Here is a 25,364-nt window from a genome sequence, read left to right on the forward strand (position 1 = left end):
CATCCAGTGGGGACATAATTACTGATTATAATGACTTATACTGTCTTTTTACGCGTTGCGTTGCATTGCATCGCGCCGCGTAAACATAAAACTCTGTCTGCATTTGTGATCGGAGAAATGACAAACAACAAGTGCTAACGTTACTCCACACTGGCCAAAACTCGCGTTTGAATCATCAGTGGCAAATCCTTTAAATGAAAACGTACTTACGTGAGTCAGTCATTGTAGTCTAACGTAACTCTCCCAGGATCAGGAAACAGTCCTCCATAAAATGTGCTGCACACATCTGGATATTTGGGTTAAACTGTTATGGAACAGTGTTGTAAATACAACTTAACCACAGATTTCTAGTTGTGTCCTCTTTTGGAAGGCCAAACAAAGTAGTTTCGCTTTCACAACGAAAAACACAGCGGCCTAGCATGAGTTTAATACATTTTAAATAAGGTAATATGTAATCTGTAATATATTAAATTTCCAAAGTAACCTTCCCAACACTGACAACAAGTTATAGTGAGTAACTTATATTTTAGACGCTATTTCCAGTTACTCTGTCTTTTTTTGCTGGAGAGAATGCAATGTTTGAATCAATTTGTTTGAACGAATCAAATGATGATTCAATGATTCTATCAAACATAGTCACTTGTTGCCACCTACTGGCAATGTTACACGCAAAAGCGTTTAAAGACTAAAATATGGTGAACTACCGTACTGTATGTGGTAATAGCCTACATTTGCATATATTCACTGTAAAAATCATACATTTTGATGTGGACATTTTTGTTTAGCCTATATTTGCACATTACACATTTTTTACATATAATATTTGAATAAATATTACAAGTAATAAAAAATGTTGTTAAGGCTTCAAAAATGCATATTTAAGCATGAACATAATCATAAATGGATACTGAATCACGAATGCACAATAATAAATAAACAATGAACCGTAACTTGAAATAATGAAACTGTCACAGAAATACTGGTATTTTTAGTGTTTTATTTGACTAACTTAAACTTTGCTCTTGTATCAGAAAAAGAACATGCAATCTGGGTACATGTGGAAGGTCGTTCACAGTACAGTGACATCAGTCTGTTACAGTACATTCTTGTGCAAATACTCCTCTCACTAACATGTGGATACTGAGGGACTTCAGGGCCCTTTGCCATTAGAACTGGGTTTCTCTGAACATAGAACAGCCTGAGAAAGATATGTGCGGCTGTGCACGTTCTCTCACTGGCCCTGTGCCAAATATAGATTTTAATTGACACTACTGAAGCCTTCTGTATGCCCTCATAGCTTATCTAATACAGTACTTTTATACTATCAAATATCACAGGAATATAATTATTTCATACTCAAAATAGAAATTTTAGCTTCAATACTTCCAGCAAGTCCGCATTCTAAATAATGCACTTTTACGGCATTGTGATTCTTAATATTGCATTACATAAATTAAAAATCATGCTCATACAGATTAATACAATCCTTTAAGTATGTTTACAATGTACTTACAGTTTTGTTAATTGTGTATTTTTCAGGGCAAGTCAAACACAAACCCCAAAATTCTTGTTTAACATCATTATATTAATAACCAATAATTAATGTTTGTTGAACATAAATCATATACAGTGAAACCAATGTAACTTTTCAAGTCAGACTTCTCCACATGCTCTGCACTGTACATGTACAGCGCTATATACAGTTCAGAAATGAAAGTGCTTGAAACATAGCCTATGGCCATAATATATATATATATATATATATATATATATTAATATATTGACGATCACCATCAAATCACAGACGTGATGAATAAGTTCATTAGCTTTTCCACAAGCTGGGGTAAATACTATATATAGAAGGTAAAATAATAAAATAAATATACATTTAACAGCATGTAACATAATGTACATAACCGACAACAAAATAACTAAAAAGATACATAATGAATTTTAAAAAAACATCAAATGTGTGCTGTCAATGTAAATGTATGTTTCCCCCCCCACTGACTTGTTCTTGTCACTTGCAAAATCTGTACATTTAGCAGTATTTTGCTTTAAATAACCCATTTAAAAGAACATTGGTTAACCCATGAAATAACCCATTAAGTTTATTACACTTTTCACCATCTACATAGTAATGGAACTTACACATTTGAACAATTAACCTTAGCATTTTATAGTCTTTTACTGTTAAAATTGCAATCATTTTTACAGTGCAGATTTAATGGGATTGCAGGGAAAGTTACTTGACAACAGATAATATAAAGATGTTGCTTATCTCGTCTTCAAAATTTTTAAATAACTTCAAAGAGAAAAGTATATATGCTCTCATCTCTCTCTAAATCAATAGATCATCAAGTTCACTCAGATAATATATGGCCTGTTCATACTAAAAATCTTGCAAGCCGTTGCATCAGTCACGTATTAATACAATTAATATAGGCCATAATGAATATATTATGAATACAAAACATGGAACAGGCAGAATAATGTAACACATAGCCTACTATAAGACTGCAACCGTATTTCGCTTGGTCTTGTAGCTAATTAATTATATGTATGCAGTTTTTATGCATTTCTTTATTATTATTTGTCACAATGCAGGACCATTAAAAATGAACTTAATGGTGGGAAAATTAAGAGTGGACCGCTAAACATTTTAAACATTCATTTAGGCTGCATTTTAAATTTAACTTTAAATCAATTTCATTTTTAAAACTCTGTTCATACGTTACTCATCATGCTGAAGGACCTCACACCGGTGAACGGTGAAAGTTCAGCATGTGCTCCAAATGACAGAACAGTGTGATCCAGTCCCACAATCTATAATAGGCACAAACAGGAAACTAAATATTTGTTTTGAAAATCTGTGGACTATCATTATTTGTGATGTAGGCAACACTTATTATTTCATGTTCTTATAGGGAGCAGTCTTGATGCGGTTTAAAGAGTTTAAAGAGTTCAAGTCCATTACAACACAAAGTTCATGACAACACAAAGTTCGCAAAGTTCAGTAAGACGTAGGCCTAATTGTGGTAACAAATGTAATCACACTGCGTGACCATCAGTATGTACTGTAGGCTCAATTTGTCTGCACTGTCACCTATAGATGGCAACATTGAACCACTCATTGATCGCCTGTGTGTGTGAAACTCTCATTAGGGTACAAAATATCGCCTGAAACTATTAAAAACATATAGTACTTTTTCTATTTCAATAAACACCCAGTAAAAGATGTGCTACTACTGATATGAGCTGTTTATTTATTTTTCTTATTTTATTTTCTAATGTTATTTTGCATGGCTGAGTGAAATGTAGGCTAACTAAATAGCCCGCAGTTGGTTAAATAAATCCTTAAATGATTTGTGTCAATTTTGCATTTGGCACTTCTTGCAATGACCATCCCTTATGAAAATGAAGTATACCATACTAAGCATACTTTCAAACAGAGTATTTATTAATGAAAAAAATGTAAGTTAATAAACATACTACTTAATGTAAAGTTAGGCTACTGCATGTAAAGTTTTCGCACACATATTGCATGTTATTCACAATTAAATACAAATGTATTACAGTTTGTTATTATATGCAATTAGTTGAACTTTAGAATGCTTTTTTAAAGCAGGACCAAAAAATCAAAGCATATTTTATAGCCTAATTTCATAAGTGTAGGCTACCAAAATGTGTTAAGTTAAAAGTGTGTTACGAAACCTTGTTATGAAGTACACTTAAGAGGCCTTTTATTTATAATATTAGTCTACTGTATCTGCAAATAGCCTAAGTTTTTAAAATATACTTTTACAAAATACATTTTGAAGATTTGAAGTGCCCTACAATGGCATTCAATGAAATGAAGTGCAATTCTTTTCACAAGCGATTAAATACATATCCAAATTAAATGACACGAAATCACGGGGAAAAAATAAATAAAAAAGAACTAAAGAAAAGTTATGAAGAATAATGGGTCTGAGCCTGAGGTAAATCAAAACAGATTTTAGGCAGTATGAAATACCACCACCTAATGCACCTTAACGTTGGATGCCACCCGCCATAAAAGAAGAAGAAGAAGAAGAAGAAGAAGAGGAGAATGAAATACCACCTGTGAGAGGCATTCTTAATCGAATACTGTTCTTGTGCATCGGCATTCGGCTATACATGTCTTGCGGAGATTGTACGTCTATGGCATCGGCGCTTGAGTGACATAAGATAGCAAACAAGGTAAATGTTTACTAGTTTCACTTTGATCTATGTACAGTCAGTGTACGGCATGTTAACATTATAAATATGTTTTGGAACAGTTTCACTTGATGCCATTAAGCCACGGCTCCTAAGTTTATGAAAATTACAGCTGGTTAGCATGCAACCCTTTAGCTATCCTGCTAACCAGCTCCATGAGTATTTTTGTGAATTTGTCATAATAGTACATCATGGCTGACAGCTTGAAGCATGTTAGGAGGAGTGTTACAGGCGCTTTTCTATGCCATTTTGCCGCAATCCAAAATATAGCTCATATTTTTTGCAAGCTAAAATGACCCATATCTGAAGTTTGCTGATGTCATTAGCTTTGGTTTAGCAACTCAAAATGATAAACCATTAAACTTATCTGCTACTTTTATTAGCCAAATATAGTACACAAATGTAAATATGGGGGGGGGGGGGAAATTTTTTTTGTTTTTTAACTTTAAAGGCATAAGTTAAGTAATACCTATAAACAATTTTAATTTTGAAAAATAAGAGTTATAAAATATTTTGTTTGTAAACATTTCAGTGTTTTTAATTTAATTTATTGTTTATTTTTATAATTTTTTTCCTCTGGCTGTATTTGTAAATCTTTAAAATCCAATTATAAAAAAATAATAAACCTTTAATAATTTGTATTACAGTTAGAACGCTAAATACACTTCATAGTGATGATTTGAAATTCTTTTTCTGCTGTTAATATTCAATTCTTATTGTGACTGTTGTAAGTTCTGTATTTAAAGTTCATTTGCTTTGTTATTTGTGATCCAGAATCATAATATATGCAGTTAAAAGCCATGGTGTAAATCATTGCTAGGTTACTATTCAATCTAGAAGTGCGTGGTAAACATTAATAGTTGGGTGGATCCTGTCAAGCTTTAACTCAAATGGAGTCTCTCATGCTCAGGTCAAAGGACATTTCCATGTCCTCCACATTCTGGAGGAAAGATGGACAACACAGGCTACTGTGGCGAGAGCTTCAACAGCCTGCAGAGCGGAACCAGCGATGAGGACATGGTGGAAATCGCAGGAGCCACGCTGGACATCTCAAGCACCGATGACGTGCCTCCACTGGACCGGGACTATGGCTCAGGTGAGTGCCTGATCTGTCCATACCCATGTGTTGCATTTGTAGTGAGATGAGACAAATGGGATTGAAAATGGCCCCAGTGGTGACAGTGACGATGATGACGTGGAGAGGTGACAATACAAGTCATATTATTTCCCCAGTGTAGCTTCCACCCAGTTTTATCCTTATTCATTTGTGTTCTTTTCTTCATTTTTATTGTCATTCACAAGATTCCCATAGATTTGCTCCTTTCTCTCATCATACGATATAGGTTTGTGGGGCAAATGTGTAATGTATAGGTCTCTGGTGTTTGTGTGTCTGTGAGAAAATAGCGGTGAGAATGCGCTGAGGTCACAACTTTGGTATTTGCCGCCCCCTAACAGAAATCCTTTTATCACTGAGATCAAAGTGTCCCCTCTAGTTATTTCTATTGTAGCTAGTTTCATAATTTGAGCGGTGTCAGGTTTTCACATCCATCTGTTTCCCTTGAACTTCCTCAGCGTTTGATATCAGTTGCTTTGTATTGTGTTTGCTGTGTGATTAGGTACTTCCACACAATATATGGGTTATTTTTTGCTTAAATATGAACATTTTGTGATGTTTTTTTTCATAAGCAACCTTTATACTGTATGTTTTGACTAATTATGAGCACTATGCGTAGTAAATAAAATTTAGTAACTAATATATAATTAAAGTTGGTTTCTAGAAGATTGTATAATTATTAACCATAGCTAGTTTTATTGCGGTTTTTTGTGGTGTCATGTATTTCCTGTTCTTTGTACTAGTAAAATCTTTCTATGAAAGTCATGTGAAGAACAGTGAACACTGGAACAGGAATGTGTGCACTACCATAAATGTGAATTGACAACCTTTATCCCATTTCCATTAAAAGCCCACAACAAGTTACATGCTGTGTTGAAATGTAATATATAATGCTTCTTATTTAATAATAAATGTTGCTATATATTTAATTATAATAAAAGTAAATTTTAAATAAATAATCATATTTATTAAAATATACAGTTAAAGTAAAGTGACTGGAGCAATACTACATACATATTAAAACACTACTGTCCAAAAGCCTGTAAGATTTTTAAAAAAGAAATTATACTTTTATTTGCCGAAATTAATCAAAAGTGACAGGAAAGACATGTAGTCATAGAATTCTGAAAACAAATGTATCACAGTTTCCACAAAAATATTAAACAGCTGTACTGTTTTCAACATCGATAATTAGAAATGTTTCTTGGGCAGCAAATCAGCATATTAGAATGATTTCTGAAGGATCATGTGACACTGAAGACTGGGAAAATTATGCTATAAATTTATTACAATGTATCCCAAAAAGCTTTGGGATACATTGTAATAAATTGTAATAATATTTGCTTGTACTGTGTTTTTAAAATAAATGCAGCCTTGGTGAGCTGATGATACAGTTTAAAACAGTCTTCTTAACAGTAGTTAATTTGCAGTTGATTTTGATGACGTTATCCCACCCTTTGACTTCTGACATTAGTATTTCCTAGTTCAAGAAAAGCGTAAGTTTAAAGGACTACTAGTTCAAATTCAGGTCTTCTGGCCCCTCAGGCCTTTTTAGTGGAAACGGTACCAGATTGGCCTCCAACATCCTGTCGGTAGAAAAAGGGTTCTTGTGATCATTTTGGTATTCCACCTGAGGCTGTCACATCCGGTTATTTATTTTGTACTTTTAACCTGCATGCATAATATATATCTCTCTCTTATCTGTGCAGGTGGTTCATATGGAGTTGGTGATGTGCCTAATGGGGTTCCTAAACTGATGGATTTACTAGATGAACCAGTGCCTGGGGTCGGCACATATGAAGACTTCAACACCATCGACTGGGTCCGGGAGAAATCTAAGGACCGGGATCGCCACCGAGAGGTGACTTTTGAATCTTGTTGAGTTTTAAACACCTATGCTCAGAAAGAAAGAAATGAATCATGCATTCACTTCAGCATGTGTTTATTTGTGATCTTTCATTTCTCTTCGTGTTAGATTGCTACCAAGAGTAAAGAGTCAACCTTGGCTCTGATGAAGAGTATCAGTGATGCCTTCTCTGGCTGGCTTCTCATGCTGCTTGTGGGACTGATGGCAGGTTGGATTGTTTTTATAATATTAAAGCATAAGAATCATAAAAAGTGATTATATAGAGCAGTGGTTCCCAACCCTGGTCCTGGAGGCACCCCAACACTGCACATTTTGCGTGTCTCCTTTCTCTGACGCACCAATTTCAGGTCTTGAAGTCTCTACTAATGAGCTGATGACCTGAATCAGGTGTTTTTGATTAAGGAGACATGCAAAACGTGCAGTGTCTGGGTGCCTCCAGGAACAAGGGTTGGGAACCACTGATATAGAGCACCAAGTTAAAGGGATAGTTCACCCAAAAATGAAAATTCTGTCATTAATTACTCATCCTCATGTCGTCATCTTCGGAACACAAATTAAGGTATTTTTTATGAAATCCGAGAGCTTTCTGACCCTCCATTGACGGCAAGGGCACTACCACAATCAAGGCACAGAAATGTAGTAAGGACATCGTTAAAATGGTCCATGTTGACATCAGTGGTTCAACCTTAATTTTATGAAGCTACGAGAATACTTTTTGTGTGCAAAAAAACAAAAGTAACAACTTTATTTAGTGTCAGTCTTCGACACGCATTCACGACAGCACCACGATGCATGCGTGTACATTCCTCTGCTTGTAAACAAGGTGCAGCACATCCAGATTCTACGTCAGAACACCGGCTCCTGCATCAGCAGACTGACAAAGAAGACAAAGAAATTGTTGAATAAAATCATTATTTTTGTTTTCTAGGGCTAGTTTTCGATTCGATATTCGATTTCGATTCGATTCGACTATATGAATGAATATAGATTTAATACAAATCCTATATTTATAAAAAATTAACAATGAACATAAGATTACAAATGGTTAATTAATAAAAGGAAATTAAGAGCCACAAACCTGTATATTAAACACTTTTTATTTTAGGTACACTTGGGTACAATAAAACAAAACCCAACTCTATATTTCAAATGCATACAATGAAAAGACAGAATTGAGATGAAAAACTGATGCTGAAAATTGGACAAGTCAGAACAGTCGCATGCCTTGATCAAACAGGATCAGGTTATTTTATGTTTAAGATAAAACAAACATAAAATCTCACAGCATTAGCTGTAACATGGAGGCTGCAAGCCTATGAACGGTGTAGGAAAATTAATACTGTGTTTTGGGTGATAGTTCACCCAAAAATAAAAATTCTGTCATAATTTATGCGTGTATGAATTTATTTTCTTCTGTTGAACACAAAAGAAGATATTTTGAAGAATGTGGATAACCAAACTGTTTTGGTCCCCATTGACTTCCATATATTTTTCTCCATACTATGGAAGTCAAGTCAATAGGGCCCATCAACTGTTTGGCATATAGCTTTGTTCTTGTCCACAGTATCTTTGTCATGGTGCTTGCGAAATCTAAAATGCTTCCATACCTTTTTATGTGAAGGTGGTGTTGACGTCGGGAACGCACTTAAATTAGGGTTGTGACGGTGAGGAAATTTTCCCACCAGTTAATCAACGTGTGACAACATCGGTAATACCGGTATCACCGTGGGGGCGTTCCCTCTTTTTCTAGCGTTCCTTCGCTTTTAAATAGCTTGTAAAAGCGGCGTGCGCATTTTACTTTCATTTTGAAATAGCGGCAATTCGGCGTAAAGCAATTGTTCGTTTTTAGTTTGTTTGAATTGTCCCTCTTTTCCTCGCTTTCCGTCGCTTTTAAATAGCTTGTAAAAGCGGCGTGCGCATTTTACTTTCATTTTGAAATAGCGGCAATTCGGCGTAAAGCAATTGTTCGTTTTTAGTTTGTTTGAATTGTCCCTCTTTTCCTCGCTTTCCGTCGCTTTTAAATAGCTTGTAAAAGCGGCGTGCGCATTTTACTTTCATTTTGAAATAGCGGCAATTCGGCGTAAAGCAATTGTTCGTTTTTAGTTTGTTTGAATTGTCCCTCTTTTCCTCGCTTTCCGTCGCTTTTAAATAGCTTAAAAGCACCGTCCGCATTTTACTTTCACTTTTGAATCAGCGGCAGTTAGGCGTCAATTGCTTGAATGCAACAACAAAATACAACAAAAAAAATCACTTTAGCGTATATAACATAACTTTCATTAACAAAACAAATACAAATACACCATGCTATAGGGCAGGCTATGCCTAATATAAAATAACAAATAACTTGCATAAAGTTTAAATGGGTATACAATACTGGAAATAGGTTAAGTAAACATGTAGGCTATAATATATAACCAAATAAATAAGAAACGTAGAATGTTTATTAGCAAAACGAGTAAGAAAGCTTGGGGGCACGGCATACACCTTGATGTCAAATAAAATAAATAAATTACACAGTTTAAATAAAGTAAAAATCAGCAAACACTGTGGAACCAATTAAATAAGAAACGAATGTTTTAAAAAAACTTCCAAAATCACCTTAGATAAACGGCAAAACTCAACAGGCTTTTCAAAATCCAAAATATTGCCAAACAGGTGCTTTTGCATTTCGTTTCGAAATCCGCGATCATCTTGTCTGTCTCGCCTCACCTCACTCTTCTTGTCTGTCTCACCTCTCTCTTCTTGTCTCTCACCTCACTCTTGTCTGTATTGCCTCACCTCACTCTTGTCTGTATTGCCTCACCTCACTCTTCTTGTCTGTATCGCCTCACCTCACTCTTCTTGTCTGTCTCGCCTCTCTCTTCTTGTCTCTCCCCTCCCTCTTGTCTGTATTGCCTCACCTCACTCTTCTTGTCTGTCTCGCCTCTCTCTTCTTGTCTCTCCCCTCCCTCTTGTCTGTATTGCCTCACCTCACTCTTCTTGTCTGTCTCGCCTCTCTCTTCTTGTCTCTCCCCTCCCTCTTGTCTGTATTGCCTCACCTCACTCTTCTTGTCTGTCTCGCCTCTCTCTTCTTGTCTCTCCCCTCCCTCTTGTCTGTATTGCCTCACCTCACTCTTCTTGTCTGTCTCGCCTCTCTCTTCTTGTCTCTCCCCTCCCTCTTGTCTGTATTGCCTCACCTCACTCTTCTTGTCTGTCTCGCCTCTCTCTTCTTGTCTCTCCCCTCCCTCTTGTCTGTATTGCCTCACCTCACTCTTCTTGTCTGTCTCGCCTCTCTCTTCTTGTCTCTCCCCTCCCTCTTGTCTGTATTGCCTCACCTCACTCTTCTTGTCTGTCTCGCCTCTCTCTTCTTGTCTCTCCCCTCCCTCTTGTCTGTATTGCCTCACCTCACTCTTCTTGTCTGTCTCGCCTCTCTCTTCTTGTCTCTCCCCTCCCTCTTGTCTGTATTGCCTCACCTCACTCTTCTTGTCTGTCTCGCCTCACTCTTCTTGTCAGTCAGCTCGACTCGCTCTCCTCACTGGAGAAATTAAATCTGATCTGTGATGCGACTGTCGTTTGGTACCTGCATTGAGCAGCCGCATTCAGTTTTTAATTGTAGTGTCTGTTCTTTTACTGAACTAAATGATTTTTATTACTATATAAAAATCAAAACGACGGTGGGGGTCAGTGACGCGGTGGGCAAGTCTATCGCGGCAAGCCTAACCTGAATCCGCCATTTTAAGCAATGAATGAATGACGGACTCTCCGTTGTAACATCGCGCAAGGCAAATAAGGGGGTGACATCTAGTGGATTAGACTAGTAATAAGATTGACGTAAATCTTATGTTCAATGTTTGCGGAAATAAATATTGAAAAAAATCCATTCGTGGCCTTTGAGAATCGATATTGAATCAACCACATTTTAAAAAACGATATATCGAAAAATAAATTTTTTTGCCCAGCCCTATTGTTTTCTTTACGCACAAAATGTATTCTCGTAGCTTCATAACAGGTAGAACCACTGATGTCACATGGACTATTTTAACGATGTCCTTACTAACTTTCGGGCCTTGAACGTGCCAGTTGTAATGCTGTCTATGCAGGGTCAGAAGCCTCTCGAATTTTGTAAAAAATATTATTAATTTATGTTCCGAAGATGAACGAAGGTCTTACGAGTTTGCAACAATATGAGGGTGAGTAATTAATGACAGAATTTAATTTTTTGGGTGAACTATCGCTTTAAAAAGAGCGTTGAATTTCCTTTGAAATATCATCTGGCCTCTTCATGACGTTTTATAGCATGTGCTGTTTTGTTTGATTTCAGGTGCCCTGGCTGGTGGCATCGACATCTCTGCCCATTGGATGACAGATCTGAAGGAGGGAGTGTGTCTGAACGGCTTCTGGTTTAATCATGAGCACTGCTGCTGGAACTCCAACGAGACAACCTTCCAGGAAAGAGACAAATGCCCTAACTGGAAAAGCTGGGCAGAGCTCATTGTCGGTACTAATGACGGTCCTTTCGCTTACATCATGAATTACCTGATGTATGTGTGCTGGGCGCTGCTTTTCTCCTTCCTGGCTGTGTCTTTAGTCAGAGCCTTTGCCCCGTATGCTTGTGGCTCTGGAATACCTGAGGTAAGCCAAAAAAATTTAGTACCAGTATAATATTTAATCTTATGTTTTAACACACAGGTTGTTATATTGCAATATAGGTGACTGTTATAATGTTCTAGTTCTTGTATGACATTCTAGATCAAGACCATCCTGAGTGGGTTTATCATCAGAGGCTACCTGGGTAAATGGACTCTCATGATTAAAACCATCACCTTGGTGCTGGCTGTGTCATCTGGACTCAGTCTGGGCAAAGAAGGGCCACTGGTCCATGTTGCCTGTTGCTGTGGCAACATCCTTTGCCACCTGTTCACCAAGTACCGTCGGAATGAGGCAAAGAGACGAGAGGTATGATGAGTAGATTTTTATCCACCATAAATTCACCCTATAATGTAGATACATTTTTGTGCACAAATATAAATCAAAATAACTATACATATTTTAATTTTGCACTGAAAATATAATTTTTCACCCCTTCTGTGGCACTGAAAAATAAACATTTGCCTTTAATAAACACCCTTGTCTGTTATATTCAATATAATTTCATCTCCCCTTTTTTCTTTGTGCAATGATTAGAGTTTTTGATAAAAATAAAATTTAGCCACTCTTTCCTAACGTTGGGAATGGGATCATTAAAAAAAAAAATCTATTAATCATGATTATCATTAGCACAAATAGGTTGAAAAATAACAGTTTTTTTTTTGAAAGAAATTAATACTTTTATTCACCAAGGGCAAATTAAATTATTAGAAAGTGATGATAAAGACATTTATGAGAAAATAATTTGCTGAAAATAATTTTATCAAAAAATTGCTGTTGTTTTGGACATACTATTCATCAAAGAATCTTGAAAATAATGTATCAGTTTCCACAAAATTAAGCAGCACAACCGTTTTGAACTGATAAGAAATATTTCTTAAGCACCAACTCAGCATATTAGAATGATTTCTAAAGAATCATGAGCCACTGAAGGCTGCTGAAAATTCAGCTTGGCCATCACAGGAATAAATTACATTTTGAAATCTATTCAAATGGATAACAGTTATTTTAAATCATTATAATATTTCATAATAGTACTGTTTTTGCTGTTTTTTTTTTTTTTAATAAATGCAGACTTGGTGAACACCTCTTTCAAAAACATTCAAAATTCTTACCAGCAACAACCAATTTTAAGGAGTTTAAGGTGTTTTTAAGGAGCAAGGCACAAACTTCTATCTCCCATCTCTCTCTTTCTAAAAATATAGCGGCACTTGTTGTTACATTTTTGCGGCTTTAGTCTAAGGACATTCTGGTTGCCTGTTTTTGTGGTTTTATGTTTAAAACGTACTCATTGTGAGAATGTTTTTTATTGACATCATGAAGACGAGACCAAACATAAGATCGCATTTTATTTTTACATTTGAGGTCTTTGTTGATCCAAGCTTTTTGTGTGATAAGCTTGGCTTACTGTTTCAGTTCTGCCTTTCTTCTTTTTGTATGTTGATTAGGTATTGTCTGCCGCAGCAGCTGTTGGTGTGTCAGTAGCTTTTGGAGCACCGATTGGTGGAGTTCTGTTCAGTCTGGAAGAGGCAAGCATATTCTTATCATATAGAACTTATGATTTCATACACTCAACATTATCTAGTGTCATATTAATAAGTAGAATCACTCTCACTTTATCCTGTAGGTGAGTTATTATTTCCCTCTGAAGACGCTGTGGCGCTCTTTCTTTGCTGCGTTGGTGGCGGCCTTCACCCTTCGGTCCATCAACCCGTTTGGTAACAGCAGGCTGGTGCTCTTCTACGTGGAGTTCCACTCCCCTTGGCACTTGCTGGAGCTCATACCCTTTGTCCTGTTGGGTATTTTCGGGGGAATCTGGGGAGCTTTCTTCATCCGTGCAAACATTGCATGGTGTCGCCGACGTAAGACCACGCGGCTGGGTATGATTAGAGTTTTTGATAAAAATAAAATTTAGCCACTCTTTCCTAACGTTGGGAATGGGATCATTAAAAAAAAAAATCTATTAATCATGATTATCATTAGCACAAATAGGTTGAAAAATAACAGTTAAACTACCATTGAGGTCCTTTTCTTTCTTTCATTCCTTTTTTTTTTTTTTTGAAAGAAATTAATACTTTTATTCACCAAGGGCAAATTAAATTATTAGAAAGTGATGATAAAGACATTTATGAGAAAATAATTTGCTGAAAATAATTTTATCAAAAAATTGCTGTTGTTTTGGACATACTATTCATCAAAGAATCTTGAAAATAATGTATCAGTTTCCACAAAATTAAGCAGCACAACCGTTTTGAACTGATAAGAAATATTTCTTAAGCACCAACTCAGCATATTAGAATGATTTCTAAAGAATCATGAGCCACTGAAGGCTGCTGAAAATTCAGCTTGGCCATCACAGGAATAAATTACATTTTGAAATCTATTCAAATGGATAACAGTTATTTTAAATCATTATAATATTTCATAATAGTACTGTTTTTGCTGTTTTTTTTTTTTTTAATAAATGCAGACTTGGTGAACACCTCTTTCAAAAACATTCAAAATTCTTACCAGCAACAACCAATTTTAAGGAGTTTAAGGTGTTTTTAAGGAGCAAGGCACAAACTTCTATCTCCCATCTCTCTCTTTCTAAAAATATAGCGGCACTTGTTGTTACATTTTTGCGGCTTTAGTCTAAGGACATTCTGGTTGCCTGTTTTTGTGGTTTTATGTTTAAAACGTACTCATTGTGAGAATGTTTTTTATTGACATCATGAAGACGAGACCAAACATAGGATCACGTTTTTTTTTTTTTTTTTGAGGCCTTTGTTTATCCAAGCCTTTTGTCTGATAAGCCTGGTCTATTGTTTCAGCTGTCTGTCTTCTGTTTGTATGTTGATTAGGTATTGTCTGCTGCAGCAGCTGTTGGTGTGTCAGTAGCTTTTGGAGCACCAATTGGTGGAGTTCTGTTCAGTCTGGAAGAGGCAAGCATATTCTTATCATATAGAACTTATGATTTCATACACTCAACATTATCTAGTGTCATATTAATAAGTAGAATCACTCTCACTTTATCCTGTAGGTGAGTTATTATTTCCCTCTGAAGACGCTGTGGCGCTCTTTCTTTGCTGCGTTGGTGGCGGCCTTCACCCTTCGGTCCATCAACCCGTTTGGTAACAGCAGGCTGGTGCTCTTCTACGTGGAGTTCCACTCCCCTTGGCACTTGCTGGAGCTCATACCCTTTGTCCTGTTGGGTATTTTCGGGGGAATCTGGGGAGCTTTCTTCATCCGTGCAAACATTGCATGGTGTCGTCGGCGTAAGACCACGCGGCTGGGTCACTACCCTGTTTTGGAGGTGCTGGTCGTTACGGCGGTCACGGCTCTGCTGGCGTTCCCCAACAGCTACACGCGAATGAGCACCAGCGAGCTGATCTCTGAGCTGTTCAATGATTGTGGTCTGCTGGATTCCTCACAGCTGTGTAATTATGCCAATGTGAGCGTCACCAAGAGCAGCAGTGATGCTCTGCCTGATAGACCAGCAGGACAAGATGTGTACACCGCCATGTGGCAGCTCTCACTGGCCCTGGTCTTCAAGATGCTCATCACAGTGGTGACCTTCGGCATGAAGGTACAGGGTCAAAGCCCAATATTATCTTCCTTTCTTTCATCCAGTCTTTCTTTCCTCTATCCACTCATCCTCCCTTCTTTTCTGTCTTCCATCAATCCATCCTTCCTTTCTTTCTTTATTGCAGCCATCCATCCTCCCCTCCCTGCATCTATTCATGCTTCCATCCTTTCTTTCCATCTGTCCATCCATCCTTTCATCCCATTCCCATCCATTCCTCCCTCCACCATCCATCTATCATATATTCCTTTTTTCCATCATCCATCTTTTCTTCCATTTCTCTATCTATCCAATCATTTTATGTTCCTTTCTTCCATCCATCCATCCTCCCCTCCCTGCATCTATCCATACTTCCGTCCTTCTTTTTATCTGTCCATCCATCATCCTTCCATCCATCCAGCCAGCCATTCTATCTTCCTTTATTCCATCCATTCATCCCTCCACCATCCCTCTACCATATATTCCTTTTTTCCATCCATCCATGCTTTCTTCCAGTTCTTCCATCCATTTTCAACTCAACTTACATTTACTATCAAAATGTCCACCATTCATGCATTTCTTTCTTTCTTTGTCTTTCTTTTTTCCATTCTTCCTTCCATCATTGATTCTATTTTCTCTTCTTTCATTGTCCATTTGTAGAAGATTTTCAGGGATTTTAATTCAATATAATACATATAATTATGCCTATAGAGAAGACAACATTATTCTACAATTATTATTTAAAAAGACTATGTGAAGTAACTGTGGGTTAAAAGCAGCAGTGAAAGAACTGAGTGAACTATTTAAAACTTGACCCTGCATATATGGAAAGAATCTGTTCAAGACCTAGAAATATATATGACAGCTATTGATCATTCTATATATGGTAAGAAACACCTGTCTAACAATACATATATGGAATTATGTAACCAGCTCCAGGCATATACAGTGGTGTGAAAAACTGTTGGCCCCCTTCCTGATTTGTTTTTTTTTCACACCACTGTATACTGTATATCTGTGTAGAAAAGACATTCGGGAGTTGCCTTTGCAAACCGTAACTCGGCTTTGTTGTTTGATCAATAAAGTCTACTGGCTTCAAAACCTCTTTAGCAATTTCTTTTGAACAAGGAAAATTCCACAACATAATTGGCGACCACGAAGGGACTGGAGACAGGGCAAAAGAGTGAAAAGCTGCAGCGGGCTCTCTCTGGATAATTGGCACAGACCGTGGCCACGAGGTAAGCATTTTTACTTATAAAAAATACGTTTGGTTAATTCTCCAGAGATTGCCAGTTGTGGTAAGATCACTCTAAAAAGCTCTTCCAAAGAAATTAAGAACCAACAGAAGAAAAGGGGTTTTGAATCCAGAATTAACTGTAGTCATTAAATGTTGCATGTAGATGTCTTTGTTTACTGCATAGTTGCAGTGGGCGTGCAGAAATAATTTATGGGACCGATTACAGGTGGTTTAGTTTGTAGTCAAATCCATGGTGGATAGTTTTTAGTAAAATCCTGTAATAAATTAATAATTGTTGTTGTGTTTAGAGAAAAAAGTCAGCAGACTGAAGCAGAAGATTGACAGGTGTTGATATTTCACACCAGAAAGTGAGACAAGAGAAAGATATATGTTGTTTGTGTGTGCGCACTTGTATAAGGGATCTGGTAGCGGAGATCGTAAATATTCTTTCTGTCGGGTGTAGTGAAGTGGTGTTGTCTGACTCTTCACATAGACATATCTTAATTAGACATATCTTAAAGATTTGCACATTGCTGGTACACTTGAGAGAAATTAATGATTTGCATATTTTAAGACTAATGGATTTGAAAAATTAATGGATAGATAAATAAACAGATTAATAATAAGATATATTGACTAAATTTATTTAATATATATATATATATATATATATATATATAATACATTTAATATATAACTTAATATATAAATAAGTACTATGAATGCACGGGCCTAAAACATTATATCTTATATCTGAAGACGTCTAAAAAGTTTATCTCATTATCCCTGAGAGACAATATGGAAAATGAATCCATTGTAGAGATTTAGAATAGTATAACTTGTGCAATGAGTTGATTTAAAAGCAGGATTGAGTGACCAGAAATAAAACAATCTTTAATTCAACAGCTATCTTAATAAATCAGACTTGTTGATTCAATTGAAGTAGAGGTTGCTTGGGAAAGTTTCATTCACGATTACTAGATTATTTTAAACCCTGCATGTAAATATAGAAGAAAAACTAAGATTGAAGTCTGAAACTATAATAAAAAGATTATATAAGAAATATTATTACATAATAGAAAATTATTTGTAGTATTCTTAGATAAGCATAGGTAGTGTATTGCAGCTTGCTCTTTTCTTGCAACGAAGAACTGCTTTACTAAAAATAGAATGGAAGAGATGCTGTTGTCAATCAGTGAGATTTTTAGCATTGAGACACCATTGACAAACATGGTTGAACATAAAGAGCAGATTGCTCAAACACACTTGAAATTAGAATGAATAAAAGTTCTCTTGAGTGTTCAAATTTCAGAAGGTTTCTGGAACGGTGCCTTGAAGAATGGAAGAGATGAGAGGAGAAAAATCAAAGACACGGCAGCACAGAGAAGGAGAGAGAGTGGCTGATAGGCGTTCAGCCCCCCCAACAATGAAAGTTGACACTTCTGAGAAATCGCTACAGGAAAAAGACTGACTTGATACAGGAAAAGGTGAAACTTTCACTTGAGACTTTTCCTGAAAACAAAGAAAGCATCAGGAGATGTAAAATCGTGGTAGGAATCAACAAAAAGCCACAATGAACAGAGGCAGAGAAAAATCAAAGCCAATATTGCACTTCACATCATCTGGCCTTTGAGGGCCTTTGAGTGACATCACAAGCTGATGACCCAATGCAACAGTCAAAGACTTCAACAGATTGATCGTCCAAAAGGAAAAACTTCCATACCTTCTTTTGTGGGCACAGGTGCGAGATATCCAATGATCACTCTAGAGAACGCTTCAAATTTGTTATTTATTATATTAACTTAATATATTTTGATTATTCACTGGTCTTACAGCAGATATTTGCATTCTCTTCTAAACTAACATTCTGTGTCTGCAATTCCAGTAGCTACCAGTCCAGCCATCTAAATAAAAATGAAAAGAGAAACTTCATTGATAGAAAAAGTGGGTGCTCAACTCACAAATTATTTGAAACTAAGGCTGGATTTAGGATAGTGAGGGTTACATCATAAGCATGATTTAGGGAAAACACAACTAAACTATTCTGTGGCAAAGAAAAAAGATAGACAAATGTGTCTAAAGAAAATATAACTATGAAACAATACTATTGGTCACTCCATCTTGTTTAATGATACTTTTCTAGGGCTAGGTTAAATAAAATGAGAAGGAAAATATCATTCCAAAAAGTCCAAAGAAATGAAATCAGAAATGTTCATCACTGGGGTAATGAGATAGAAATGTTATTGGCCATGGATCCAAGAATTATGCAGAGATCTCAAATTTTCTTTAACTCATGAGTAAGAATAAGAAAACATGACAATTAAAATGACACAAAATTATGCATTTGAGAAATTACAGTTGGCTGTCTCAGTTGCACCAGGATTAGGTCAAATATTCTAAAACATTTAAATTGTTAAGGACAACAAACGTGTGGAATTCCACTAAATGTGTGGAACACTGATAAAACGGCATGTTCCCCATTTGGAACAGTATGTAAGAACATGATAGCCTGAGGGAGGTGTGAATGTGTGAGAATGATGGCCAGTGTGTGAATGGAGTAAAATATAGTCTCTGAAGAGACACTAAGGCAAAGCAATAAGTTGCCAAAACAGCTGTTATCCAAATTTTGATAATATCCCAATTTGAATATGTGGGCCCACAGGGCAGATTATGCCCACTAAAATAATGGACATGGGGGAACTTGGATTGTTGTTGTGGCAGGAAGAGAAAATAAATGCCACACTTGCACAGCGTAATAGCATGGGAAAGCAGATCAAAACAAGTTAATAATAATAATCTAACTTTCTTTTCAGCATATCAAGATGAAGCTGATTTTTGTCAGAATATGAAATGTTGGTTTGTAACTATTAACTTAAGCAAAAGTGACAGGTTAAGCTAGGTAAGCGAGCTGAATGCTTTCCAGATGCTTAAGAAATTATATGTTGATAGTAGATTGGTTGAAAATGAATAATAATAATAATATTCACATTAAAAAATGCTAATCATAGTAAAAAGCCCAATTATATGAGACAAAAAATAAGATTTAAGCCCTGGTGGTAATGAAAATATGAAAACGCCCTGAAAGGGGCCAGGACAGCATTCAGCCCACATACACTGTCCACAGGTGACACCAGGAAGGACAATGGGCCAAAAGAGCAGATGATGGAATGTTTAAGTCTCATTCACAGGGGACAGCAACTCAATTCCAGGAGGGTTTGCTCCAACTAATAAGAACCAGTGAGAATGTGTTGGGATCTCAGAAGAGGACTGTTCATTGATCAGATGAATGGTTGCAGATTGACACCGGAGACCACAGCTCTCATCTTAAAATATACCAACCAGCTTCTGTAATCCCAAACAACTTGAAATGAGAAACCATCCCTGGCCAACAGGGAAAGACCATGACAACAAATCACTGGTGAAGATGAAATGAATGATAAAATAGCTAACAGGATGATCAAGACAAAAGGAACAGATGTGGGCCAACAAATGGAAAAATTTAAAATAAAATAAAAAAGGGAAATAAATAAAATTGAAGCCGATAATAAAGAAAAGACCAAAAACAAAGGATAAGAAGATGCAGAATCCAGTAAAGCTCAGAAAGAGTTGTATAAGAAATTACAGGGAGTAAAGGGAAACAAAGACATTTAAAAAAAAATAATGGAACTACAATCCAACATGCCAACCAAATAATTCAGTTAATCTCTGCAATGATGCTACTTAATCGATTAGTAGTCAAGCTCATAAAAAGGTAATGACTATGTAAACAAAGGAAATAAATGTAGCAGATTTGGAAACTAAAAAAGCCTCAGGATGCGTAACAGCAATATTAGCTCCAATTGTTTTAATAGAACCACAGCCTCAATTTGATGATAGTTTTCGAATACAAGAACAAGCAACTTTATATGAACAGTCTATGTGGCAACAAAGAGGAGATATAAAAGACACTCAAAATGTTTGCCGTTCTCAGGACGGACAGATTATTGCACCAACCACTCTTCTAAACATTCTAATTCCAGATGCACATGGATTTGATCACTGTGCGAGGGGGGAGGTAATAAGGAGAATTAAACAACAAGGATATTGGTCCCCAAACCAGTAGTGGATGAATTTTTGTCCTCCTGTGAAATTTGCGCCAAACATAATATTAGAAAAGGTATAACAACACCAGTAGGTCATATGTCAGTACCAGAAGGACTGTTTAAACACTTTGTGATTGATTATGTGGACATGATAAAACGGGTGCAAGGTAAAAGGTATATGTTTGTGGTAATAGACAGATTTAGTAGATGGGTTGAAGCGGTACCATCGGCAGATGAAGGGACAGCAACAGTGATTAAATTTCTGACGAGAAGTATTTCCTAGATTTGGAATACCATCTGAAATAAATTCAGATAATCGCAGGGTATGGTTGAGAGATTAAATGGTACCATTAAAACTAAAATTAACAAAATATGTGCAAGTACTAAACTTAACTGCTTTGCCTCTTGCATTAATGAGTTATCGTATGCAAATTAACAGAAGTACACACCTAACACCGCATGAAATGCTTACGGGTCGACCCATGCCTGCGCCATTCTGTAGGGGCCCCTATAAAGGACCCCCACTAGAACAATTGCAAATGGAACGAAGAACCTGCATGAAGAAACTAACTGCGATACACAAAGCTATCTATTTACAGGAAACAAGAAAACAGCAGCCTAGTAAGGAGACAGAGGCAGCGTGTCCAATTGTCCCGGGTGACTAAGTAGCAATATCTGAGAATATTAAGGAAAAAGTGGAAGGAACCCAGGAGAAAGGATTACTCCAACAGCAATCCAAATATAAGGAAGCACTACTTTGTAGAGTACCCAAACTAAATGAAAAGAAGACAGAGGAAAAAATTGAAACAGAAAATACAAAAGAAGAGGAAAATGAAAGGGAGCATAGCATTAAAAACTATCAACAACGAGTTTTACCAAGTAAAAAGGCTCCCGCAAATGGAAAAATGAGCAAAGCAATACGGACAATGACCATCATATGCCTAGTGCATTTAATAATGCAAGTCCAAATACAATCTGTGTAGAACAGACATTCGGGAGTTGCCTTTGCAAACCGTAACTCGGCTTTGTTGTTTGATCAATGAAGTCTACTGGCTTCAAAACCTCTTTAGCAATTTCTTTTGAACAAGGAAAATTCCACAACACATTCTACCTTCCTTTCCTTCAATTGATCTATTCATCCTTTTTTCCATCAATCCATTCTGTCTTCCTTTATTCAATCATCCATCCATCCTTTTGTTATTTTCATCCATAAATACATTCATCCATCCCATGTTCTTTTTTCCATTCTACCTTCCTTTCATCATCCATCCATTCATCCACTTTTCTTTATTCCTTTCTTTCTTTCTTTCTTTCAGTCATCCATATCTTCTTTTCATCCTTAAATCCATTCATCCATCCATCTCTCTATTTCTGTTCGTCTTTTTTCCATTCTGCCTTACTTTCATCATGCATTATTCTTTATTCATTTGGCATCCATCCATCCACCCTTTCTTTCTTTCTTTCTTTTCCATTATTTTTTTCTTTTCATCATCAGTCCATTCATTCATCCATTCTATCTTCCTTTCTTCCATCTTCTATCTGACATTGTCCATTCTATCGGACTTTTCCATTCCTTTCTCCATCTTAGAAAGACACAATTTCTTGACAAAATCTTGACACATTTTCTTTTTCAAAGAATTTAGTGTTTACATTGGCCATTTTCTGCACTGTTGTGTCCTGTGGGTTCCTCCAGGTGCCCTCTGGCCTCTTCATCCCCAGTATGGCTGTGGGAGCGATTGCAGGCAGGCTGCTTGGTGTGGGTATGGAACAACTGGCATATTACCATCATGACTGGGTAATCTTCAGAGGCTGGTGCTCACCTGGAGCGGACTGCATCACCCCCGGCCTCTATGCCATGGTGGGTGCCACCGCCTGTCTGGGTAAGAGACTATTCAAACTGTCTACTATCATAAATGTGTCATTACTGGCTTGTCCAGATACTTTTATCTTTCTTTCATAGGCGGTGTAACTCGTATGACAGTCTCTTTGGTGGTCATTATGTTTGAGCTAACGGGCGGCCTGGAATACATTGTGCCTCTCATGGCTGCCACCATGACTAGTAAATGGGTGGCAGATGCTCTGGGTCGAGAAGGTATTTATGAGGCTCACATCCGTCTCAATGGTTACCCCTTCCTGGAGTCTAAGGAGGAGTTCAGCCACAAGACGCTGGCCATGGACGTGATGCGACCCCGCCGCAGCGACCCCCCGCTCTCTGTGATCACTCAGGATGGGATGAGTGTGGAGGAAGTTGAGTCGCTCATTGCTGAAACCTCATACAGCGGTTTCCCTGTGGTGGTCTCACCTGAGTCTCAGAGACTTGTGGGCTTTGTGCAGCGCAGGGATCTGGTCATCTCTATTGGTAAGAGAACACAACTCTAGGTGGACTTATTTTATGTGCATCTTTCTTAGATCTTGGACTATGATTGCTGCTGATGAACGTCTTGGTGGACTGAAGAAGTAGCTCAGCCAAAAATGAAAATTCTGACCTCATGTCATTTAAAATCTGCATGATTTACATACAATAAAAGTTAATGGAGTTCAAAGGTCATTTGGACCCCATTGACTTTCATTGTGTGGACAAAGAAGTTTAAACATTTCTTCTTGTAGAATCATGTGAATTATACTGTAGGTCAATCATGAGAAGGTTTATTATTCTCCGTTTCCCTCTGGCAGAAAATGCTCGTCAGCGTCAGGAAGGTGTGGTTAGTGCCTCTCGAATCTTCTTCACTGAATACACACCTCCACAGCCACCCAACAGTCCTCCTCCATTGAAGCTTCGTGGTATCATGGATCTCAGCCCATTTACTGTTACCGACCACACTGCCATGGACATTGTGGTGGACATCTTCCGCAAGCTGGGTCTGCGCCAGTGTCTCGTCACTCACAATGGGTAAAACCTTGGTTTGCTTAGCTTAGCCTGTCAGTTTTAAAGTTCTCGACTAATATTATTTGGTTTTGTCCATCATTTACATATGTCAGAATTATTATTACACATCACATATATTTGGATAAGCTCAATATAATCTTGTTCCTGTTTTTCCACAGGCGTTTACTAGGCATCATCACCAAAAAGGACATTCTGAAACATATGGCCCAGATGGCCAACCGAGACCCTGACTCTATTCTCTTCAACTGAAGTGCCAAACTGGCTGTTAGGAAACACCAGTCAGTTTGAAACCACCCACTGGGCAGAAAACACCAGTCTGGCCAAATGATTTGCACTACAGAACTGTCAGTACTGGGTTAGCGTCCATTCACACTGTGAATCCATTTGTAGAGCCTCATTGGCGTAGGCGCTACAACTGCAGGATGGAGGACCTTCAGCAGCGTTCTATGCACTCTGGCAACTAGCTTAAAGGTGGGATTGAGTGCAACCAAGTGTTGGTGTTTGCAGGTAGTCAGCCTATCATAACATATCAATGCATCAAAACATATCAAAATATATACCATGTAAGAAAAACTCTGTAACATTTTGTAGCATAAATCTAAATATAGACATTCACGTACCCGGCCTCTGTTGGATCGTGTTACTCAAACCCAAAACACCTCTGGTGAAAAGACCACATTCTCATCTTTCAGATTTTAAGAGACATTCTTGTGTATGTCAAGAGGAAGTCACAAGCAATTGGTAGCAGATGTGCATTGCATATTTCCCTAGAGTTCTCCTGCCTTCCACTACAGAATGGATGTTAATCATAAGTTAAAACCATTATTTGTTGTTTACATGTTCAGTTTTAGTCTTTTTTGATTTTTACTCTGTTTAAATGAGCACTTGCAAGTATTCTAGCATCTGAAAGCTCATGGGACAAATGTTTTTTTGTTTTAGCTGAATCTTAACGCTTTATGTGTCATTTATGAGTCTGATGATGTACAGTTTCCTCATTTTGTCACGTCTATAACACGTTTCCAGACTTGTAATCAGTCATAATCAGCACTGTGTAGTTTGTTTCTGCCAAGAAATGACACTTTAAAAGACTCACTCTATAGATTTTTCAGATTACATGCACTTTTTAAAATTACAACTTCATTTTTACACTACCATTCAAAAGTTTGGGGTCAGTAACATTTATGCTTATAGAATAAGTCTCTTAAGCTCACCAAGGCTGCATTTATTTGATTCAAAACATAGTAAAACTCAAATATTTTGAAGTGATATTAGAATTTAAAATAATTTTCATGTATTTTAAAATGTAATTCACTCTTGTGATGGCAAAGCTGAATTTTCAGCATCATTACTCCAGTCTTCAGTGTCACATGAACCTTCAGAAATCACTCTAATATGCTGATTTGCTGCTTAAGAAACATTTCTCTTTTCAGGTTTGATTGTTGAATATGAAGTTCAAAAGAACTGCATTTATTTGAAATAGAAATAAGATTATAAATGTCTTTTCTGTCCCTTTTGATCAATTTAATGCATCCTTGCTGAATAAAAGTATTAGTTTCTTAAAAGAAAATCTTACTAACCCGAAACCTTTGATCAGTACACTATGTGGTTCTCGTGGTTTTAATACCACTGTTAAAACTACACATTATGTAGCATTTCTCTATGCAAGTTAGGTTGGCATTATTTTTGGATAATATGTATGTGCAATCAATGCAAAATGGCATTACATTATACCGTTAATATAAGTCAGATTTTACCTTTTAATTCTCTT

General features: G+C 36.9%; 1 protein-coding gene across 3 annotated transcripts; it reads left to right on the top strand.

Moving 5' to 3' along the window:
• The first annotated feature begins 4,141 nt into the window (after window positions 1-4,141).
• Window positions 4,142-24,744, top strand: LOC107590043 (H(+)/Cl(-) exchange transporter 5-like). Of its 3 annotated transcripts, none has more exons than XM_016278644.1 (13): window positions 4,142-4,221; window positions 5,150-5,335; window positions 7,063-7,214; window positions 7,329-7,428; window positions 11,521-11,831; window positions 11,949-12,155; window positions 13,295-13,375; window positions 13,474-13,726; window positions 15,122-15,414; window positions 22,403-22,589; window positions 22,670-23,068; window positions 23,383-23,599; window positions 23,755-24,744. In XM_016278644.1, exons 2-13 carry the CDS (start codon window positions 5,191-5,193, stop codon window positions 23,843-23,845), a joined length of 2,436 nt encoding a protein of 811 aa, XP_016134130.1. In that variant the 5' UTR covers window positions 4,142-4,221; window positions 5,150-5,190; the 3' UTR covers window positions 23,846-24,744. The 3 variants fall into 3 exon arrangements, with proteins under 3 accessions (XP_016134130.1, XP_016134129.1, XP_016134131.1); XM_016278643.1 differs by having other exon boundaries at window positions 13,474-13,697; window positions 15,093-15,414; XM_016278645.1 differs by lacking the exons at window positions 13,295-13,375; window positions 13,474-13,726 and adding an exon at window positions 14,690-14,770 and having other exon boundaries at window positions 14,869-15,414.
• Window positions 24,745-25,364: the final 620 nt, after the last annotated feature.

The sequence above is a fragment of the Sinocyclocheilus grahami genome, unplaced genomic scaffold, assembly GCF_001515645.1.
Source record: "Sinocyclocheilus grahami isolate Dianchi unplaced genomic scaffold, SAMN03320097.WGS_v1.1 scaffold124.1, whole genome shotgun sequence".
Classification (NCBI taxonomy): domain Eukaryota; kingdom Metazoa; phylum Chordata; class Actinopteri; order Cypriniformes; family Cyprinidae; genus Sinocyclocheilus; species Sinocyclocheilus grahami.